We start from the raw sequence: 24,129 nt of genomic DNA on the forward strand, positions 1-24,129 counted from the left end.
CACAACACTGAAGATGAAAACGCTAAATTGAAACAGCTGTTCAGGTTTCTTTCCGTTACGAAACACAAGGAAACCCAGTAACAGAAGGAGGCACAAATGGAGAAACTCGGAGACGATATCCAGAGCATCTGTTTATGCATCAAGTGCCTCATAAAACTGGGGGAGTAAGCAGAAGCTGCCAGGTGCAATCATTTTAACTTTTTCAGGAATGAAAATAAATAAATAAATGAATATCAGAGGAGCTACCTGCACATGTGGAGTTCCCAAATATTCCATGTGTTCACAGAATAAAAGAAAAGCAAGCAGCCCCAGGAACATTTTTTTTACCCTTTTATCACATGTTAAAAATACGCAGAAGACACATATTTTATGTGGCGTGGAACTGAGGTAAACACAGCCCTGTACTGTTGTTATGATGTCTTAAATCAATCATTGCACGAAGACAAGAGAAGAGAAGAGAAGAGAAGAGAAGAGAAGAGAATGAAGGAGGCGGTTCTTCAACTGTGGAAAAGAGGGGGGAAAGCAATAAAGCAAGCTGATCTGCTGCCTTGTTTTGTAGACAGGTAGCTGGAGCTGTAATGTGTACCTTTCAGAGGGTAATGACGGAAAATAAAGGACCTCTTACAGAGTTCAGCTCTTCAACAGCTGAAGGAGGAAATTTCGAGTGATTTGCCACTATTTTGCAGGTTGCTTAACGCAGCTTTTCTTGTCTTTTTCTTTGAAAGCTTGAAAGCGTGCTGTGAGCCACAGATGAAAAGGCAATTTCTCGTCTTCTTCTCAGACATGTTTGGACTAAACTAGTTTCGGAGATTTAACTATTGGAGTAATTTGTATCTAAAAAAAAAAAGTGCTTGTTTTCTTCCAGCATCTACTACATCCTTTCCACCTTTCTTTCAATCTAGAGTTGTGTCTCTTTTGCTCTAACTTGCTCTATCTGCAAAGCATAAAACTGCTTTCATCACTAAGCACAAAAGGCAGGCTTAATTTTTTCATAATTATCGTGCGGTGGTGCGTCACGCTCAGAGCCCGTCACCAGCGCACCCACACTCCCACCCTGCTCAAGTTCAGAGCAGCAAGACCTCTCATGTATTTCCAATTTCTATTTTTAACTGCCAAACACAGTTTCCCCCACTGCTAACCAAATTACACTCAGCAGACAAAACACACTCAAACCCTCTAAAGGATGTGAATTCATTTGCTGGTTTCATGTCACAAAGCTCATTACCTTCCTCAAGTGAGCAATCTCTGTCTTCATCTGCAATTTCTTCTTCCATCGCGCTCTGAGATCAACGCGCTCAGTGCCCGTGAAAAAGCGAGGCCGGGGGACTCAGCCAACTGCTTGCTTAGAGATTCCAGACATGGCTCACATGGAAAAGGGGGCTTGAGATAGGCCCTGCCCCACAGCCCCAGGATAGACTGGTGGGGATTTAGAAAGTCAACTGCATTCCAGGACAGAGAGTGACTAGACCCTCACCCCTAGAGCTAAAAGCTCTACTGTTGCTGCCATGCATTGGTCACAGACTGTGTAAAGCAAATGGTATATAGAGCACTACAAAAGAAGATACTGACAAGAAGCATCAAGAAATCTTTTTAAAACTGGACACTGAGAGAGGTGTCAAACAGCCTGTGACACACAAACACATATACATGCTCTCACAGACAGAGTCTGTTCTTTATCAAGACTTTGTCTGCAGGCTGTCTCTTGTTTAGCTCTCCGTCCCTGTTGAGAGGCCCACTAGACGCTAGCATGCATCCAAATGTGTCATAACCTATTTCTGAGCCACATCCAAACGTCTCTCAGACTGTGGCAGCGAGCTAATATGTGATCGAGTTATCTGATCAGCAAAACAGAATAAGACAAGCATCACTCCTGCAGGCAGTGTTGATTCCAACTGGGAAGTTCTCAGGAGACACCAGAGGCTCACGCTGGCTCCTGATCTTCAGCTTCTGTACAGCAACACAACATTTTGTGCAAATACGTTCGCTGGCTTCATACGTGTGTGTGTGTGTGTGTGTCTGGGGGGTTTTTTTTGTTGTTTTTTTTAAAGCAGGGGGATAGGGAAGACATACATCCAATGTCATTTCTTTGCAGCTGCTGATGTAAGTGACCGGATCTAAATGTAAGAGAGGAAGGCAAAAGTTGATGTACCTTAACAGAAGACGTGAGGGGATCAATAGCGTAGCTTGTGGGCCGTGTAACTGAAACTGCCAGGCCGAGCGCACGAACAAACATGCGGCAGCTGACCTCTAATGTCTAACATATGGAGACGAGGCTTCTTCCACCCACTTTCTGTCTGCTTTCACCCACCCATGTGCCCAGACGCTTCGCTGTAAAAGTCAGAATTAGCCGGCCAGTAGACAGGGAAATCATTGAGTCAAAGTGTGAAAAGAAATATGTGCAAATGAAGTATTTTCATCCAGTGTGACTGCAGATAAGTAGGAAAAACAGTGAGTCAATGCAGCCTGCTGTTTTAACTTTGCAGTAAAATGTTATTTAAAAGCCTTTATTGGCTGGCAATGACAAAATGAGCACTAAGTTGCTTCACTAAAACTAGCTTTGTTGCAAGCTTAGCCATCTCAGTAACATCAGTGTTCGTGTGTGAAAAATTCTTCAGTCAGGACAATGACACATACATCATCCCAAGCAACCACCAGGTCAGTTCGGCTAAACCAAACACATAATTAAAGCAGCTCCTCCAAACCAACAATTACATCCTGCGCTCCTTTACTGACAGCTTTCCAGACCCCCAAAAAAATGACCTGCTTCTTTAAGAATGTCACAGGGGATATTCAAGTCAATTGCTTCTCACTCCAGTGGCTCAAGAGTGTAATTCTCTCTTTCACAGCTGCCATGTTGACTAAATGATGGCCCTCTCAGTTGAAAGACAACACGAAGCACTTGTGCATGAACACCAGGTCTTACAAGGAGCAGGGGCGTCCCACTGTTACTGCAGTTACTTTCTCGCCGTCACGTATTTATGGAGGAATGTATCCCTGTGCACACTCCCACTCTCCCCTACTATTACTATCCCATAACTACGCAGTTAGATACAAAGCCCTGTTGTGTGCAATAAAAGTAGGGTTCCTGTAGAAATGCCCTAAAGACATGACTGGTGATGCACGTAACCGCTCTGGTCCACTGTCGAGTATCTGAAAGCATTTTTATTATGTAAAACTTATCAGAGTTAGAATATCAGTTAATCCTTCATGTGGAACTGAGCCATGCATACACAGAGGATCTCATTTAAATATGATTACAGTAAGTCAGGCTCCTAATGTTGTAATAATATCCATTTTAACAAGTCATTAAGACTATTACAGAGACAAAAAAAATCCTTGTTTGAATAAACACTGCCTTCGGGGTGTAATGATTACGACCCACTTTAAATTTTTAACCATGCTAGTGGTGAGGGATAACAGTGCTGTGTCATCTGTTAGCCAGTTGGCCTAATATAAAATTTTGCACACACATGCATGAATTCCTCTGACTTCTCATTCAGCCACTGGCAAGACAAATGTTTTACCTCAACATCTCCTGGGTTCATTTCTTCATTTTTCTTTCTTCTTTTGCACAAATTCTGAACATTAAGTCTGAATTTTAATGTGTTTTGTGATTTTATTTTACTTTACCCCTTAAGTCATCCTCTTAGAATTTTAACCTTTTGGTTTTGAATTAAATGTACTGATAGAGATCTGGTAGGCAACTAGCTATGGCTAACGCTCTCTCTCTCTCTCTTTTTTTTTTTACAGTGGCAGTGACCTGAAATATGAACGTATTGATATATAGCACAGTTCAAAAGCCATTCCTCATCTTTTTACAGTTTGCTCCCAAAGACCGAGACTGGTCTTTCAAAGTTTTTCTTTAGACTTTGGCTGCTTCTTCATTCATGCTCAGTCCAGCCTTTGTACCTGACCATGTTGAGAGGAATATATCTTTAAGTCACTTAACATTGACCTATCAATCATTCAAGCATAAAAAAGGCACCATGCTGAAGGAATGACCCAGTGTTTTGTCTACACATGACAGACATCTTAGCAAAGAACCAAATTTAAATTGCATCTTCAGGCACTTTGTTATAAGCAACTTGTCTCAAAAACACTTTCCATTTCTTTAGATGACAAATACCAAAAACAAGTCTAACAGACATAAAAGTGTATTTTAGGAGGCCAAAAAAAAAGAAGTGGCAGGTGGAGACTCTGTCGTGGTTTCAACTAGTGGTCTTGGAGGTATTGTATAAACTGATGGAATTATCAAAGCAGAAAAGCACCATCAGATTTGATCCACCAGACAGCAATGCTATCTAGAATACACCTGATTCAGAATGGCTTCATTTTTCAGCATGACAGTAATACCAAACACACTGCGAATGAAGTAGAGGCATACCTGGAAACAAAAACACACACTGGAACACTCAGTCCTAGACTAGCCTCCCCAGAGCATGGACCTCAAGATTACTGAAGCAATATGGGATCATCTTGACAATGAACAGGACAAAAAGCACCCATATATTCAAGTAAGAGCTTTGAATGCCCTTCAAGAAGCCTGGAGAACTATTCCCGAAGACTACTTAAAGAATTTACAAGAAAGCTTGTCTAAGAGAGTTCAGGCTGTTAAGTACAAACCGTACCATTCTATAGACTATTTCCCATTTTCCTAGAAAAATAAAAATAAATAAATAGGATGCTAAAGACTTTTACACGGTACTGGAAATTAAATTAAACAGTCCAAATAGTTATTGTCAAAAACTAAAATTTTGTTTTTCCATTTGCTTTCCTATCACTTTTACCTTTTCTGTTAAGACCAGCTGATTCCATGTCCTCCACTTATCACATTACCGTCCTCCACCCACAGCCAGAGCTGCACACTGACACTGCCAAGCTGCAGTCACGGGCTAATGCGAGTGCCATTGGAGGTGACCTTCTGAAAATAAACCAGTTTCTACAGTGAAATCTTGCTGATTGCTGATCTGATAGATAAGCTGTTTCCGTGGAGGTAAGTGACAAAGAATTATAAAACCCCTTTGCAATGCAGCTCTGCAACATTTTTCGAAACTAACTCATATGAACACAAACGCAGGCATTCAAGCATTCGCATGCAGGGGATATCTGACTTCCTGTGTGGGTATCTGTTTCACTTTTTACAGATACGAGGCAGAAAAACAAAAACTTGTCCGGCAAATCAACACATGCAAAATGATTTCTGATACAGAGAAAGGGCCAGATAGACTACTTCCATAAGGAGGAATGCCACTTCCAGTGTAGCTTAAGGCTCAAGGAAACTGCACATCAATCAGAGAGGCTCTGTGAAGAAAGTGACTCAAAAGCCTTCCCTTGAAAATCCTGTGGCTGAGTGGGCTGTTGTTTTGATTCAAGGGGTTGATTATATCATTTTCAGGTCAGGATGACACCAATCTGCAGAGAACAACGGGCTGTTATATTTGAAAGAAAATCTGTGATCTAGCTGGAATTCATGACTTATTAGAACTTAAATTTTTATCCTATAATTTTATCGTATACATGTGTTGTTTTTGTTGCTAGTGTAATACAGTCCTCTTTCTTCCTTTGCCTTTGTTTACGTGACTTGTTAAATCAGGAGTGCTCCACAAAGCCTCTGTGTGCAGAAGCGCATTCACCCATAGCTGTGGTGTCCATACGGGACACTGGGCCTGTCATATTGCACCCTACAGTAAATAAACAGCAGTGTTTTCCAAATGTCTCTGGCTATCCTTCCCATTAAGAATACAAAACAGTCCACTCCATCGTGGAGGATTTAAACACTGCATATAACATAAACGTATTACAACTTACAAAGAAATTCCTAAATAGATTCCTCTATTTAGAAATATAAGTTATTTTTCTATTTTCTTTACATTTTCTGCCTTTCTGTCATTTTTTCCCCCCTCAACCCTCCCACACTTGTTCCCATTGCTATCTCGCACCTAATGAGGCATATCCCAGCTGCCGTGTCACTAGTAATGACCATTGCTCTTCACCCTGTTAGCCAAGACCACCACAACATCTGTCTCAGCTCAAACGAGCAGATACTCAAACTTCCGCGGCGCATGCTCCGATCGCAATTTTCTCTTTCAATTAAGATATATGCACGTGCGTATGCACAGATACAGACGCTGTGGGTGTTGTGTGCATTTGAGTGTACGTAGTCAGATACTCTGGCCTTTCCAGACTTTCCACTCTGCTGAAGCCATATAAACAGACAGGGCTGCCAACCTGACAGGCAGTCGGCCAAAAGATATGAGTTACAGACATTTGGTCTCGTGTGTATGTGGCTGTCAGCGCTGGGAAAAGTAGCAGCGGTGTGGTAAAGTGGATGTGATGTGAAAACTGTTATGGAAGAGCAGAGAATGTGACAGCTTAGCATTGCAAAGTGATGGTCAAATACATATTTATCAAACTGGATATGCTGAGAACGTTCAAGAAAAGCTTATTGCTGTAGCTGGACTCAATGAAGCATGGCAAACCGATTTTACTGCTTAGACACTACCTTGAAGTGGAATGGCTTATCGCAAGTGGTGGATGAGACTCGCAGATCTTTAACTGAAGTGCAGAGTTAATGGCATCTCAATGGACTACAGCTTCAATAAAATTTAACTCAGGTCAGGTCTGACATCAACGTGCATTGTGGGTAATACGAATAAGTGGACAGCTGTTGGAAGAATCCACACAGGTATAGTAGTTTATGAATGATTTTATATTCTTTGATAGCCAAATCTAGCAAGGTAAACATCCTTGTAATCTCTTTTGTAATCTAAATTCTGAGTAGTATTTGGCTGCAATCAGATAAACATACCATGTGGCCCGAGACAAATTTAAAAAATCAAGAGTGAAGTACTGAGACTCTTCATCGACACTTAGAGCTGCTCATTTGTGATCGGATCACTGCAAAATGCATCTCAGTACATGGTGTGAGCAGAGCCATAGTCTATGACATAAGCAGGCCATGGTCTTAGTTTCTTGTGAAATGAAATAATACTTGAGACCTGATGAAATCCTTGATAACACACACACACATTTTGTTACTTCTTGTCCATCTAACAAAGCAAACAAGAGGGGAGGGGAGGGGCCAGGAAAAGAGCCATGGAAAGAGGACGCCTATTAGTTCAAATAACGGCGTCTAAAGCATTCAGAGGACAGCTCAAACTAACAACTGTGTTCACTGGCAAGCTGCATTCATGGGCACATCCACCTGCTACAACTTTCTAACAGACATCAGGACTACTTCAAAGCAAGAAACAAACTTCTCTAACTAAATATGTTGTGGTAACTTTTAAGATGCCCTGCATGTTCTTCACACCAGGGGGTGCTCTTGAACGTGCGCCTGGGATGCTGAGTAGTGATTAGGAGAAAATGACAGCGCCTACATGTGCCTGAGCATGAGACGGAGAGAACAGGAAGAAGACTGCGTGTTTGTGTAGCTTTTCAGGCACCCACAAGGAAACAGGTTTTATAATACTGTCTTTGTCATTTATTAACTAAGACAGTAAGAGCTGCTTAATGAACTGGTGTGTTTGTTAGTGTGCCTGTGTGCACAATTATAAATGTGTAGGCACATATGTTTGCCAGGAAACGCCAGCAGCGTGCACACTTCATTAACTCCTGGCCAGAGTAGGTGTAAGTCAACCTAGCCACTGGCTCAGATATCTGCTTGTCTCCCGTGACAACAGTCTCTGGGCCAACGGTGAGGCTGGTGGCGTCCCAAGGGTGAGGGATGAGGAGACGCTGAGAACAGCTGCGACTGGGAGGAGGACAACTACCCATGAGTCAGAGGGGAGGTATATGCTGCCTCTTGATGCCTGTCTGAGAGAACTTTTTTCTTTTGAATCTCGAGTCATCCTTTCTTTGTATCCGAATCTCCGGAGACTATCCTGTCTTGAACTCTCTTCCTGGATAAAGAGATAAGAGTGCGCTGGGGTAGAAAATATTTCATTGCAGTTAATTGAATGGCAACCGATCCCCAGCGTGACTCATCTGTTTAATACCCTACCAATTGTGACTGGAGCTCGGTATCATCCGAAAAGCAGCACAGATTCGATCTCTGGGTTTCAATATCTTTTGACATAGCTATACCTCACTGGCAAGGAACTGACGCCACTTTCCATGCCCTTTCATTGCATGCGAATTTTATTCTTTATCAGCTTTTCCATGAAAATCTTACATTGCTGATTTTTCTCCTGACACAGAGAGATGTCATTTCTCTGCTGAATTCTGGGCATCTCATGATAACTTCGCCACATACGCCCAGTCTGCCTACAGAGTGTTCATAAGTCATAAGTGATGCAGCAAGTTTAAATGCATGAAGCGATAAAAAGTCAAATTGCCAGGCCTCTCTCACACTGTGCGCTTGGTGATAAGGTATCTCTTATCTGTTTTGGCAAGTTTTCCGCGTCAACACATTTACCATTAAGTGCACACAGCAGAAATGCATGTGTGACTTTTGCATACAAAAGCTCACACAAGCATATTAGCACAAACAAACACACACACGCACGCACACATATATATATATATATATATATATATATATATATATATATATATATATATATATATATATATATATATATATATATATATATATATATATATATATATATATATATATTACTATGAACAAACAGGCTTAAATTGATGAGACAAAGCACTCTTTTCTGATTATTAGATGGACTCAGATTTTAAGACAGATGAAGATACGCTAGTTAGAGTACAGCAAAGTCCTAAGCAAATGAAAGCACATGGCATCCATTTAAATACGCCTTTCAATATGCCAGCTCTCTCTCAAGTTTATTAAAAAGTGATTGCACTGCAATTGACTCTCTTCATAGTGATAAGCAGCTTAGAGCCCAGACTTTTGCAACCAGCCAGTCGTATGCTCCTCACTTTCCCCCTCTGCCCTGCATATCTCTCCTTCTCCGTTTTTCACTCATGCTAGCAGGGCATAACCGGCGTTAAAGGTTGTTTCTAACCGACATTTTAAAAATGCAGATTACAAAGGTAGTTTTAATCTGACTGAATTTGAGCAATCTGTCCCTTTTCTTAACTGCACTTGCGGAGTGCCGTACAGCATGCAGGCTAGGAGGAAGCACCTGAAGGAAAGCCAGAGAGCCCCTGGGAACTCCACACAGAGCACCCACAGCTAGCCAGGAGATGCAAACCAGGAACCTCCTCACTGTGAGTTGGCCTCTGCACCACGGTGCCGTCCCTGCTTGTTGTGTGAAGCTGAATAGCTGCAAAGGGTTTCTACTCTGGAGAGGTGAGTGCTGCATCACTTATCAGCTCGATAAGTGATGCAGGTGCTGGTGGTATATGAAATGGGCCGTTGGAGGGGAAGTCACTCTGAGATCCAGAGAACACTAGTGCCTCTGTCCCAGACTTTATCTGTAAAGCCTGCTGCCTGCTGTCCATGTGTTGCGTGTTTGTGGCTGTGTGTTCCTGTATTGACGTATGTATATGTGTTTCAGTCATGTGGTGGACTGACTCCAGGCTTAAACCTCTCTGGAACAGAAGGTACTGAGGCTGGAAGACCCAACCACTGGGACGGAGAGAATTCCTTAATGCACAAAGGGTGATTTAACCGTAATGCTGTAGGCTAAGTGCATTCTTCCCCCCTCACTAAAATGGTCATTTTGAAGATATATAGTTTTTTGCTTTACCACAGAAAACATATTGTAAATATTTTCAGTAGTTGAAAGAGGAGACTTTCTTTTTGTTTTATGGGATCACAAAAGTTCAGGTGGTCAACTGTGAGGCGAATTAAGAAAAGAAACAACACAAGCTTTATTGTAGTGTGGTTGCAGGATGATGAAATGCTGTTGCTTTCCCATGGCAGAGCAGGAGAAAAGTGAGTGCCTGCAAAGTTTAATAGTTTTCCCACAGTGTGGTGACAAGCAAAAGCCGGGATCAGGTCACGGGAGCAAAGGCTTCTCAGCCAGTGATTGGTTTACCCCAACAGTGAAAGTAATTTGTATTTAAATCTGATTTGATACTATATTAAACTCCCTGAGTGCTCACACTGTTGGCACAATAGGCGATTGTAGCAACTGGACACTACAGAGGTCAAAGCTTTATAATACAAGCTCCACTTTTAGTATAAAGAACAGCTTTATTACTCGACTAACATGTTTTGGCCTGTGACCTTCATCGTGCCATCTTGTACAGTATAAAAACTTTAAAAAGTCGCAACGGGCAAAGTGAAGATGGTTATTCATCGAATGATTTTCAACTGTGCTCTGATCAATGACTTCATGCAACGTGCAAGCTATCACTCCTAGCGATGAACTCACAAAGGGGCTTTAAGTCTTTCAGCCATCTGTTTTGGTTTCACAGACAGCAACTTTAGTGTTCTGGGATTTCAGCGTTCCTGTTGCTTTGTTTCAAATCTGTTTCCATGGGAAATTCGCGGATAAACAGATTAGATGCTCCCTTTACAGCAGCAAGCAATACACTGACAAAATTAGAAAGTACTTGGTGGACACAGCAGAGCACTTCACAGCTAAAGAGACACTTCAAGAGGCAGCAAAGACCAAAACAGACCTAAAAGCTCAAGCTACAGAGTACAAATTTAGATTTCTTAGGAAGCCAAAGTGTCAACTCCAAATTAATTGCTAGTATTTACATCATAACCGCTTTTTATTAATCATATGTTGGTGCTTAATATGTGCGGCACTGCCCAAAACAGGGCGAGAATCCGAGCTAGTCTGTAAATAAGGGCCACACCAAAAGTAGCTTAACAGTGTAGCTACAAGCCTGCGCCGCCTCATCTCAAATTTTTCTGGGAATCAAAAGCCTCACCAGCAAGAAAAGAGTGCAGCAAGACACTCATCTGTTCCAGAAGACAGACATAAGACAGTTACTTCATTTACTATTAATTTGTTTCACGCTAAATCCTTTAAGGCTATATTAACCTGTCTGTCTTCTTCAGCAGAGTCCACTGCAGTTCGCTCCTTCGCTCTGTGGCAGCAGCAGAAACAGCCTCTGATATAAATTATTTTTAACACAGGCCTAAAAATAACCTCAGGAAAAGTGCGCCGGACACAAAGGCTCGATGATTTGAGGAGGGGAGAAAAGACATTTTCAGAGATCTTTATATTTCAGCCTAAGGAGCTAGCCAGACCCTACCACCATCCACCACCCCCAAGTCCCCTGATTGGTTATTAATGACATCATCTCCAGGACCAACCCTCTCCTCAGCTCAACAATGTCATCAGTGCCGAAGCATCTCAGTGATGTAATGCAGGGAGGGCCATAGCAAACAGTCAAGTAGAACCCCTTTCCTCTTTCCTTGCCTAACTCCTTTCTCCCATTTCTTCTTTCTCATTCCCCTTTCCAGCTTCACTATTCGATCACTCCATTTCAGCTCATCGGCTTTAGCCAGATAACATCTTTTCCCACCTGTTTATTAGTGCTTAAATACAGGACATGGAGATTTGCAGTTAAGCCCAGAGCAATTAAGAGATTTTAAACGGCTGCTAAAAAGACAAGGAACAATGACAGAAGCATTTACACTTCCTAATCCTGTCTGTGTCCCGCAGCTGTAATTAAAATATGGATCAAAGATCATGCCAGTTTTATTCCAGCTGAGTGTGAGTAAAGACTTTAAAAAAACCCAGGTGTGCATTACGTCATTAGATCCTAGTTATAACCTCTGTAAATACAAAGCATGAGACTAGTCTGTACTCTTAGATGAATAGACACAGTGCTATAATGTTATGTAGTGAACTTTAAATCAAATCTAAGTAACCTAAACCGGCACATACTGTAAGTACGTGCAAATGTGCAGTCAGCCATCCGAGTGTTATGTCACTTTGTCCCCATTTGATTTTTTTCAGACTATTCCTTCTTTTTGGCTTGACTTCACATCTGTTTTTTTAATCACAATTTGCGAGAGTGTTTGTATGTGTGTACGTGTCCTGGGCAAACATCCAGAACTCAAGCAGATTAGTGAGGGGACTCTACCCTGATCAAAGCAGCGCAGAATCCAGCTTACTGGGGCATACTGTGTAACGCATAACCTCCATGGAAGTGATACTGTACATACTGCAGGCTCACGGACCGCCGACTGCAAAGCACCAAAGATGTTTAAATGGATCACTTTATATTTTTTTTCTTTTCTGTATGTGTCCTTCCGATCATCATGACAGATTTTATCAGAAAAAAAGCTGAAGTTGAACTCTAAGTGTAGCCATCAAGTGTGAAGCATGCAGCTGTCAGCTGCGCCTTAGAAATTGTACTCGAAATAGTCCAAAGAAATTGTATTGGAAAATTTCCTCTGGTGACACGGATACATCTTTGATTCTGAGATTACAACAACATAATTCCAAATCCCAGAAACACAGAACAACATTTTCTGGATCTGCAAAAGCTTAAGTCATTTAATTTCATAAGCCTGACAGAGAGTAATACTGAATATATATATTTTTTTTTTTCAAGGTTTCATGATGTGTGCACATCCAGGCAAACATTTGTTTGGTTTTTTTCTTTGGTTCCTGAGTAAAAACACAATGTGTTGCTAAAAAAGAGGAAGACCTGCACACTTCTTGAATGAGGCCTGAGGAAGATTCTTTGGATCAAATGTTCCTTTTGTATAACTGTTTTAAAATGACATTATTCCTTGGAGCCAAATAGTGTGCAGATCTTTTGTTTCAAGTCTGAACATGCAAATATGGAGCCACTGGCAACACTGTTGTGGATCTGTGACCCCACCCTACAACTCAACAAGCACTGAGCAGCTGTTTTCTTGGGGAAATGGCTATGACAACCTCACTGTTCCCCACCTGCCCAGCAATAAAATGCACAACAACCATCTGGGGAAGATAGAGGAACATTTAGTGGCTAAACTGCCAGAAATTGCTCTAGGTTGCAGGATGCAATTATCAATGAAGAACTCTCTAGAGACTTAGAACAGCTTCTGGGAAGCTTGAACTTTCCTGTATATGAGTTTTTAATAGGGTTCAGTCTGCCAACTTTATTGTCCAAGTTTTACATGCTTTCTGTCAGTGAACGGTCGATTTTGCTAGTTAAGGTCAGAAAATGTATTAGTCTTCCAAAATGAAATGTTCTCTACATCGACCCTTTATTTTTATCTAAAAATAGTGTGAAATAAAGTAAAATGGAATTTTTAGAGAAATAGATCCTGGATACAAGCATGCCCAGTTGCATTTTGAGGGGCATTTCTCATAATATTTGTCATTAAAATCTCCTACACTGCAGCTATTAATGCAAAAAATCTACTGATTCCGTTATGAATGTCAACCTCCCTTACAACCCTGATGTTCAGTTGTTGACATAAGGTTGCACATCTGCATGATGACATGATCATTGGTTTGCTCTAACTGGGGCCACTGATACTAAGTAAGACATGCATTATGAATGCACTCCCAGTAAATTCAGATTGAGATCGCGACTGTAATTAAGTCGTTCTGCAGCTCCAGAGAGAGTCCTCAATCAAACTGCCTGAGCTGAGCATTGAGAGGCCAAATGGGATGCGTCTAATAATAAAAGTGTTCCACAACCATGGCAGGCATCTGTCAGACTGAGCAGACACTTAGGAACTTTTGCTTTAATTCACACAAAGCCAAATATGAATTGATCGCTCAGCATGTGAACGAGGGATGTAAGGCACAACCCTCCTTTTCGAAGGCTTGTTTCGTTATTGGTGTTCCGCTGGCTGAACAGGCAGCGTGCCGGGTTTCAACACAAAATGTACATTCTGGGACGGTTGTTTTTGTGATGCCTCTGCGGCTTACCACCATCATCGACTAGCTAATGGCTTTTGCATGTGCCTTGCCGCTCATTGGCTCCAGTCGTCTCAGATCTTGGAGAGCTGAAATGAAGCAGGGCATTGTTGTGCTGCTGCCGGGGAAGGATGCACATGCTTGTGAAAGGAAACCCGGACGGGAAGGAAACTTCAAAACAAAGTGCTAAGAAAATGGTGCTAAAAGGCGCAAGGAGAGATTTGCTGTGTGGGTGAATGCGTGTGTGTGTGTGTGTAAAGACGCAGTTTTTAGCTCTTCCGGTCTTTTATATAAACTAATGGAAATGCTCTGAGGAATGTTCTTGGCCTTGGATTTTAGGTAAAAGCAGATTGGGATCTTGGGTGAATGGAAAATCCAAGAAAACCAACAGCTAGCCATATTTTCCACCATAGCTTTTAAGGAGAATGTAATGATAGGCTGGTAGACCCTGTGACTGCTCTATATTGCGGAGATGGTGAGTAAAGATGAGCTTCAGAATACACAGGCACTCATCTTGAGCTTTTGAACTTAAAAAGTCAAACGAGAGCCTTCCCACTACTTGGCAAGCTCAAACTGAAGCATACCTAAAGGCTATTGTGATTTTCAGCAATAAAGATGGCAAAATATTACTAAAATATTCTCACCCTAGGGAAAGCAGCTGCTTTTATTAAAAGTAATAATATTATAGAGCTCATTCAGGGCACTGAGGTGGAGTAGAAAGGTATAATACTTACTCAGACATTGAAAATGTCAAATTTTACAAGATGGCTTTTATTACTCTGAGGGGAGCCTGGGGTGGAATAGCTCACTGGCAGAGCTTGGTCCAGGAAATATGGAGGGAACTGAAAATGTTCTTATACAAAGAGCCTTTGGAAATATCGTCTGTATCTGTATTGTCAACAGATACAAGACCAAACGCAACAACAAATAGATTTCACTAATGCTCATTTAGCCTACGTGGCCAAAGTCTTACTTATTAATCCCTATCTTGCACTTCTTGTTTTGTCTATAAAATCTCCACTAATAGAAACAAACTGTACAAGCTGCAGTGGCTGACATGCTCTCTATTAGGGCGAATGTGAGCTCTTATTGCTATTGATACAAGCAAGCTCACTAAAGCGTCAGCTGAAACCTATCCCCGACAAATGCACCATTTACTCCTGTTTGTTAAGAGGTGACATTTATAAAAAGCTAAAATAAGAATGAAAAGGCTTTGAGGATGAACGCCGCAGAGATGCTAAGCAAGTTTAGAGGACTGACTGCTGCAACTACAAACAGATTGTTGCTGGTTTTGGTGTTTTCATGGGATTTGTTTAGAAAGAACAACAAGTCACAAAGCAGCAGCTCGGGGATGACGTCACACATTTGGGCCCTCTGTACGAAAACCCGGACATTTTCATCAATCTTGAAAATCCCCCTGGACAACCCGGACAGAACGTGAAAAGTGGACATGTCCGGGGAAAAGAGGACGGTTGGTCACCCTATTTTACGTGCACACAAACCACACAGGTCTCTGCACCAAACTCATTATTAATGAGGTTTTTTTTCTTTCTTTTTTCTTTACATTTCAATGCAAAACACTGTAAAGTTGCTGGTATGATTGGACAAAAAGACATAGGATTTACAACAGTAACTGCTGCCACATTGTTTGCCATCCATTAGTCAAGATTTCCAAACTTTGACTTAGTAAATCAAACGTTTGCTAAACAGGAAACAAGCATCAATCAGGAATCAGGCTCATTCTATTGGCCAGCATTAGCTATTTACAAATCTTTCGGTGATCACATTGACAATGGCTGACAAGTGAACATTTAAAAGAGTAAAGAAGAGAAAGAAGAAAGTGAGTATTGATGTTGCATACATACAAATATGTATCACAGTATTGGATATGATGACAAGACAACTGGAGAAAAACAAAGGTGTCCACTAGGGGTGGGGGAAAAAATCGATACTGTGTAGTATCGGGATATTTTGTTTGCTAATAATGTATCGATACAGGGACAGCAGAAATCAATATTTTGTTACAAAAAAAGTTTTTGTGGACTGGAACATGACTTCAGAGCATGTTGATCCTTTTTCTGAGCAAGAATCCTGACATTCCTTCACTGTCCAAATGTGTTTAACTCTTTTGTCGGCAGCAATAAACATGACAGTTTACTTATTTTAATTTAAGACATGTTTTATTTTAATTAAGTTTAAAACTTTTTTATTTAATGTAAAATTATATTTTGTTTTAATTTACTTTCAAATTCTTCAGTTGCTGAATGGGCTGCATAGTTTTCATAAATTGCATAGTTTAGAATAGCTATAATTGTACCAGATGGTTGCGTTCAGTTAAGTTGGACTAGACTGTAATACAAACTGTTCAGTTTGTCACCAATAAAACTGACTGAAATGAGAGAAAGACTGAGTGTGAGGCTTTGTTATTAGATAAAATGAATATTGATAAAGTTTACCTTTATGTACAGAATCTGAATATCGCAAAATATTTTTAAAAATTGCAATAATATCGTATCGTGCGTTAAGTATTGTGATAATATCGTATCGTGGGATGTATGGTGATTCCCACCTCTAGTGTCCACTACACAACATCACAAGGAAAGGATGTTAAAGAAAGAGCATCACCACAATCAACATTCCTGCTCTATGGAAGGTTTAAGCTTAATGGCAGTGACATATACATCAAAAACGAGTGTCACCTAAATTGGTCGACCCAACCAATCAACAGACAAATGTTGCCATGCTAGCGTGGAAAACAGTTGGGTTTTATACAAACAGAAAACAGCCACCAAAGGCTATGCTTAGTACGTGTGACAAAATCTGTCCTGAAATGCAATGTGGATTTAAAGTTAAGCAGTGTCACGCTTGTATAATCCTTCTACTACTTAAATAAAGTCCTCAGAGTATACGGACTTGATTCTGTGCCTTCACGTAGCCAGCCACAGTAAAAAATAGAAACTCGCTCAACTCTCTCTGCACAACTGTCCTTACTTTTTGACTGGAATGCTTTTATTTGATACTGCCGGGCCTCTTTCCAGTATTTACATGGTGCCGCCTATTTATCAGTCAGAGCAGGATGGAGTTCTTCAAACAAACCATGTCCAGATAGAGGACAGGTTTCCTCAAAACTTCCAGCTCCAGAGCTCACTTAGCCACTGTTCCTAGAATATCCCAGCTTAACAAAAACATCCTGTGTGTCACAGGCTTTACAGAATATATTTACAGAGATTGGCGTTTCGTAATGTGGACCATAGCTAAACGAAAGTGCACCGAGTTTGTCAGGCAGAGGGGTAATTATAAAATCGTGCCACCATAATGGCGTCATTAGCGAGCAGTCAATTGGGTCAATGGAAAACAATAGAAAGCCAACATCTGAGGGACAAGGGCAAGACACTGCAGGTTGTTAAACAGGGTGGTGGACAGAAGTCTCATCCATATTTATTAGGATTAGGCAGCTTTAAAACTCAAATTCATACTTTCCTTAAAAAAAAACACTTTATGAGGACAGAAAACCTTGAATGCTTTATATGCTTTTAAAGAGTGAGAATGATGTTAGCGAATAAAGTCTGACAGACCTTACACTCTTGGGCATTTGTAGGTTGCCAATTAGAGACAAAATTCGAATTATCAGTGCACTTTTTGCATTTCATCTATTTCCGACATAAGTTTGGTCCCAAGGTTAATTCGCTTGAGACCAGACCCTGTAGATAAAAACGTACAACTCCTTTTCATGTGTACACAAAGCATGCTTGGTACTGAACAGAAGGAGAAAAAAAACCCCGGGGATGTTCTTGTGTGTTGTGGGAGGCACTATGTCAAACCAAGTAACTAACAGAGGAGATGGATGGGACAGGCGTAGGTGTTTACATTGGGAGAAAAGGGCATTTAACAGCAACTGTCAGCGGCAGTGTGTCCCACCTCTATCTACCCCCTTCTCGTTGTTGCCAAAGGAAGAGGATGTTCAACAAAATGGCTTCACTGAGTGAATGGTAAGCCCTGCGTCTCTTCAGCTGTCCCCATCGAGTTAAGACAAATAAGCCAGCCTTAAAAAAAAGAAGAAGCAAAACCTGTATTTACCAGTTGCCAGGTGTTTTATAGCTGCCCTCTTACTCTAAGCCCAATTTGATCTAAGATCCTCCCTGCATGTAGACTCACGGTACATACGAACTTAGTTTTCTATCTTGGCAAAGTCTCCGTTAGCTCCACAAGCATCTGACGTCACTACAAGTCTATTATTTCCCTCTGTGGATAATCCCTGGCATAGAAGCCGCCCACATAAGTGACCTCTACCATTGCCCATAGCGCCGCAATAACAGACTGGGAAGATATTTGCCATACCACTCCTGTTTTCTCTGTGTGGTCGCATCTCAAGATTTTTATTTGTGGCTTAACTATGCATCTCCCTAAAGCTTTAGAAATGTTATAAGGCTAAAAACCATCAAGCCAGACCTATTATAATATCAAAGAGTGTAAAGAAATGAGGGGAAAAACTTAAAAGGCTGGTGTTAATGAATCATTGTTAGGCTAACTACACATTGCTGCCTTATTAAATCATTTTCTGCTGGTTTGTCACATTTCTCTATTAAAATGTTGCCATTACCAGCCGCCTTTTACTTGTGACTAAGAGGAATGCATAAAAAATGACATATCTTCTGGCACTTTAAAGAACAGCAAGATAAGGTGTTTTTATACTATCTTACAGCTACTGCAGGAATTTAAAAAAAAGAAGAAGAAAGATTTTCAAAGAGCACCTTTAACTATTCTACAGAAAATTATTTGGCTTACAATGAGGTTAATTTACAACAAGTAGAAGTCAATTAACATGACAGAGATTCTGTGTGATAACACCTTCTTATAATCCCCACCTCTATTAGACTCAAGATGTTTTGGCCATAAGGACAGCTTCTGGTCTAAGCTGCTGAACTGATACAAAATCTTCCTGCAAGATGTTACTCGCAGCTAATTGAGAATGTAATCTGTCTCAGTCAGAGTCTTAAAGCATAATGACTAAAATAAAACAAAGTTTTATACTGTGGATGTTACACGAGCAGTGGACAAAGTCCCAGAGAAATGAAGCTTTCTATCAACTTTAATACCAAGAATTAGATTGAGATTAGCTTGGTTTGAATAAGAAAAACTAGAACATTTAGCTCTAAAGGGTCAATCCAAATTATATACACGTACATTGTATCATCAGGATGGCCTGGTGTAACATCTGTCAATATATTGGTCCAAGTTAACAACAACCACCTCCGGTGCTGTTGGCCAGCCGTGTGCTGGAGGAAAGTGCGCTACTGTTGGTCAAAGACAAAAGAACAGGAGATGGGGAAGGTGTGTTCTTAGGCAGCGAGAGAGAAGGAAAGGAAGGAATGTGGAAGTGAGAGCAGGGCCTTTACATTTAGGGACCATGACTGGTAAAGAGAGGGGGCTGGCTGATAACAAAGAGACAGGCTGAAGTGCAGGATGCTGGGATTGAAAACGCTATAATTTTCACTGGGAGTGACCAGGATGGACAAAATAAGAAACAAAGTTAGAAAAGCAAGGCTGAGATGGCTTGGACATGTGCAGAGAAGAGACAGTGGATATATTAGATAAGAGATGTCAAAGATGGTGTTGTCAGGGAGGAGAAAAAGAGGAAGATCATGCAGAGGGTTGGTTGAGACAGAAGAAGATGCTAGTGATGGGGGGAGATGGAGGCAGATGATCCGCTGTGATGAGCTCTAACAGTAGCAAGTTGAAAGATGAAGAAGAACAAAATATATCAATTTAAAATTTGAGGTTTGAGCATAGACTACTTTTCTAATGGCCAGCATGGGGCAACTCCAAGTTAGACAAAGAAGTCTGTAAATAAGTCTACAAGAAAGCGTCTCTAACGATCACTTGTTTTGTGATCTTATTAACAATTTATTGAGTTAATGGTCTCAACCCTAGTTTAGTGACTCTTTTACTTCTTGTTGTAATTATGATGTAAATTTAGCAAATTATAGTCAAATTCATAGTCAAATAGATGATAAAGGAAAGTCTGGGGTTTCTCTGTGATTGACTTAAGTGTAAGGATGTTGTGTTCTTGACCTCTGAGTTATAATGTCATAATAACATGTGGTTTCAAAAACCCAAGATGGCTACAAGGTTTCACTTTCACCTGGGAATTTTTAATCTGACAACAAAAAAGTCAGCAAGTCACAAGTTTGACTTGGGCTTACTAAATAAAACTCTTCATTTCTCTATTTCTTAGAGTGAACAACTGCAGCTCCCTGTCCATAAAAATATCCCCCATGTGACCAGATCACAATGACGTCTAAAGTTTAGAAAAATATGCATTAGCACCATTTCTACTCTCTTTCACGATCATTCTTTCTTTTTCACCAACACTTTGGTGATCTCCACTACGTGGGTGTGTTTTTATTGCATCCATAACTCACCCACCAATGGGAGCTAGAATGAAAGCTCTCTAATGAGTTTTGATCAAACCTTGAAGCTCAATGAGACGTGGCGTGAGCTGGCTTGAGGCCCAGCGAAGGATGACAGTGCAGAGAAACACCTGGTTAGGCCCCTCACCCCATCCACCCCCACTGGCCTCACTGCTGCTTGGCCGCATGCCGCTGGCCCAGGTGTGTTTCCCCCTAGCTCATGGAAGCCGTCAAACTCTACTTCCCCAGATTTGAATCAGCTAATACATTTGGTCAGGTTCATGCCTGATCTCCTGTAGAGATTCTGATCTGCAGTGTTATGTCTGGATACTGATGTAACAGACTAGTCCAGCCAAGTAATCAAGTGCTCGTGTACTAACCTTAGTCTCTCTTAATGATATTTGACAAATGGAGGCATACGGTCAGGAGCTACTGTGTGCCTTTGCTTGTAAAAACACTGCCAAAATCACTGCACCTCATATGCTATCACTTAGACAAATAGCTTGGTAGAATTATACTGGCATCCAAACCCCTGCCTTCCCGTTAATAACAGTTTCCTCTGGTCTTGTGAGAAACTGACAACTTGCTACATCAGCAAAGCGGCGATAAAAACTTGTGAGAGACAGTCTAACGTTGTGAAAGTGCCAAAACGAGCGATGAAAGATGAGGTTTAGGGGCACTGTAAAGGGGTGCGAGTGTGCGAGCTCATTTGTCTCTCTGACCCGTTTACCTTCCCCGCCTGCGGACGGAGGGAAGCTGATGTGTTTATTGGTGAGAGACAAAACAAATCACACCCATCACTAAACATCTGAGTGGTAAAAAGTGGATGATGGAACCTAAAGGACCAATATGGCTTAGGGATTAAATACAAAGCACAACTGAGGGTTTCTTTATTTGTCAAAAACAACAACAAAAGAAGAAGAACTTCTGATTAGTTATCGTGTGACTTTATGGTAATAAAAATAGAGATTACACAGTTGCATGTGAAAATCTGTGAAATTAACTCTCACTTTTTTCCCATTTGCCTAGGATTGGGCAGACCAGTCTTTTCCAGATGTAAATCTACTCAGCAGTGGAAAAAAGTTAATGCAATTCCCACAGTGCCGAAGAGATCCAGACAGGAAAATATAGGCCTGTTAAGACAGTAAAATGCTTCAAATTCGACTCAACTTTAAGATTAGTGACAAACTGTAAAAAAATAGTAGTTCCCCGTTTTCCCTAGTTAATACATCTACTGCATGTAGTGTGAAGAACACAGTAACTTAAAGGTCGCGAGACATATACTGATGTTCCCTTTGAGAGGAGAGAAGCAGCAGCATGGGAAATGTTGCGATCCGCTTGACGTGACCAAACAGCATCACAAAATCTGCACTAAAGCTGATCCCCAAACAGCCACTTTGATGATACAGATTACATTTCTGTGTGATCTCAAAAGGCAGATGAATTTTAGAAGATTAAGAAAACTTGTTAGTTTATTCAAAGTTCTGATCCCAGACAATTAATGTAACTGATAGTTTGTGCAAGGGATGCATTTTATAAGAGGGACAGCGCTGTTTTTCCAAGTTCACCCTCTCATGGTTTGACCCTCACCACTCTTCTCCCTCCAACAGCTTAATTAGACACAGCCACACACACATTAGATGGTCTCCCCCTTTTTTCTCTCTTTTTTTTTGCTTCACACACTGAATGGTTGGCTGCGGTTCAAGGCACAGCAAAAAAAAAAAAGGAAAACAGCTATGGAAAACAAGCAGCTTTCGGAGCCAGGGGAAACCATCAGCAAGCAGCACATACACACACACATATCAAGAACACCATGGTGAATGCAACTCCAAAAAACTGTCTGGAAATTTAAATGACATTGCATGCAACAGTAACAACGTGCTACTTCTCTCACAGTGCAGGGATGTCTGCCTTACAGTGCATCAATCTGAATCTATGGATGGAAAAACTGATGAAGATGGGAGTTTATAGTCCCGTGAGCGTTTATGTATCGGTGTAAAAGAGGTGTGTGCTCTTGTGCAAGATGTAGCTACTCACCTTTTCTTTCTGGTAGGCTGTGGTAAAGTATGTCCTGATAACCAAGTCTTTTTTTCTTCACACTCACCCAGAGTGACACAAACTAACACACTGCCTCAGTCCCAAAACTTTTTGCTCTCTCCCGGTAGATCTACACTTCCACTGATCCCTCCCTCCCTCCGTCTCTTGCTCTCTCTCTCTCTCTCTTTCTGTTAGACTTCCTGGGCTGCTGTTTATGCTCCAATCAGGCCTTCCAAGAAACTACCGCTGCCCCTCCGCCCACCTACTCTCTCTGAGCCAGCAGCGATTGTTTGGCAGGGGCTTGTCACATGTAGACGTCTGTCTATGTATGTGTGTGTTCCCTCATGACTAAGGTTTTTTAACCTCTTGCCACTATCTGGAGCTGGGCTCTCCTCAGTCACGAGAAGAAGAGTTTGGGAGACACAAACTATGAGCTAAAAGAGAGAAGGTGGAGGGAGGATAGGATAGGAAATAAAATGCACAGTGGGGGCTGCCAGCTTCAGTCTTACTGAGACAAATACACTTTTTCAGGCATGGGTAAAAAGGGGGTTGGCTGTGTTGACTGAGAGCTGGGGGGCGTGACTGGAACTTTCTCTCCAAATCCAACAGCTTGTTGTTATAAACCGCAATGAGGCTCAACCCGTCACAGACCTCAAAGCTTGGTCTCCACAGCAAGTTCCCTTTACCATAGCCTGCCAAAGGTTTTCACTGTACTGTATGCGCTCTCACAGTGCCAACCTCCAATTCACAGTTTCACTATAGCTGCCCAGCCCCATGCATCCCCAGCTCTTTCCAGCCTCTGAGTGAAATAAGAAAGAGTAGAGGTGTGATGTGTGTGTGTGGGGGGGGGAGTGGGGTGGGGGGTGCAGGGCAGTGAGGTGAAAGGTGATGTGTGGGAGGGGACAGGTTGACAGCAGCACACTGAGCTTTTGTTGGCGCTGTTAACAGTTCTATCATCACAAGATGGTAACACCATGCGGGGTGTGGAAGTCCTTAGACAACTCAGGCACCACGCAAGCACTTCGACTTTGTACCTCTTATAATCTGCTATTAAGGTAAAACTTTGCACTGGAATAAAAAGAAAGCATTTCATTCAGAGGATAAACTTTACGATTTCTGGATTATGAGACAAACATAGATGATCTAAACCACTTTGTATGATGGTAAAGTGAAAAATCACGGCACTCCAATGGGGAAAATAATAAACCAAACTACCGTAAGTTTGGCAGATTAAAGCGGATTCTGCTCAGAGGTGTTTACATAGATCGTTTCAACAATAAGGCTACTGTAACTCCGCAATTTTCTTTCAAATACATTTGTTCCAGCTAGGCATGCGAGTCTTTTTAGAGTTCAGCCGCATGGGTAGATTGGGGGGTGCCTCTGTGCCAAGTCGAATTCAGGAAACATTCATCTTGTTGTTTAGTCTGGGCACCATGTGCTGGAGCAGGGAGCCTGCTCTCCTTCACGGACCCCTCCTCTTGTGAACACAAGCACAAAAACCCCCACGCTGACAGACATGATCCGGACAATCACAACTGCGGTTCATTGTTTAGGGGCTCAGATGCACAAAACGGCAAAACTTCAAAGCAGCAGTTATTACAAAAACAGCATGAAAAGATCAAATGTGCTCAGTCACTCCCTCGGCAGCTCAGGTGTGCCGGCATGTAGGCTTTGTACGTCAGCATTTATTTCTCCGGCTTTTATCACATAATAAAGACAGAGAAAGAGCTTTTGACTCTGTGCACGATAACAGAAAGCAGGTGCAGTGATGTCTATAGAGTGCCGTACTTGGATGGGTGTGTACACATATGTAACTGTATGCCCATGTACTCGTGAACATGTTTCTGGACTTGTGTTGCCATAAGAAAGTGGAAGTACTTCTTCCTTACTCTCTCTTACTGCATGCACATTATAAACAGGGCCCACTCTGACTA

At 41.5% G+C, this 24,129-nt stretch overlaps 1 protein-coding gene across 13 annotated transcripts in view; it reads right to left on the reverse strand.

The window, feature by feature from the left end:
- The window catches only part of si:ch211-285f17.1 (sickle tail protein homolog), a 120,688-nt gene that overhangs the window by 47,393 nt on the left and 49,166 nt on the right, over window positions 1–24,129 (reverse strand). Inside the window, exon 1 of one of the 13 annotated variants that reach the window (XM_006795079.3) lies at window positions 22,196–22,317. The exons of 11 other annotated variants lie outside the window; for them this stretch is intronic. Coding sequence is in view for 1 of the 2 variants with exons in the window: in XM_035909606.2 (XP_035765499.2) it covers window positions 1,226–1,274 (49 nt within the window). In the remaining variant the exon portion in view is untranslated. Of the gene's footprint in view, window positions 1–1,225; window positions 1,350–22,195; window positions 22,318–24,129 lie in introns of those variants that run through there. One more of the 13 variants, XM_035909606.2, reaches the window with a different exon arrangement.

This window comes from Neolamprologus brichardi, chromosome 9 (genome assembly GCF_056152115.1).
Source record: "Neolamprologus brichardi isolate AB-2024 chromosome 9, ASM5615211v1, whole genome shotgun sequence".
In the NCBI taxonomy this organism is placed as follows: domain Eukaryota; kingdom Metazoa; phylum Chordata; class Actinopteri; order Cichliformes; family Cichlidae; genus Neolamprologus; species Neolamprologus brichardi.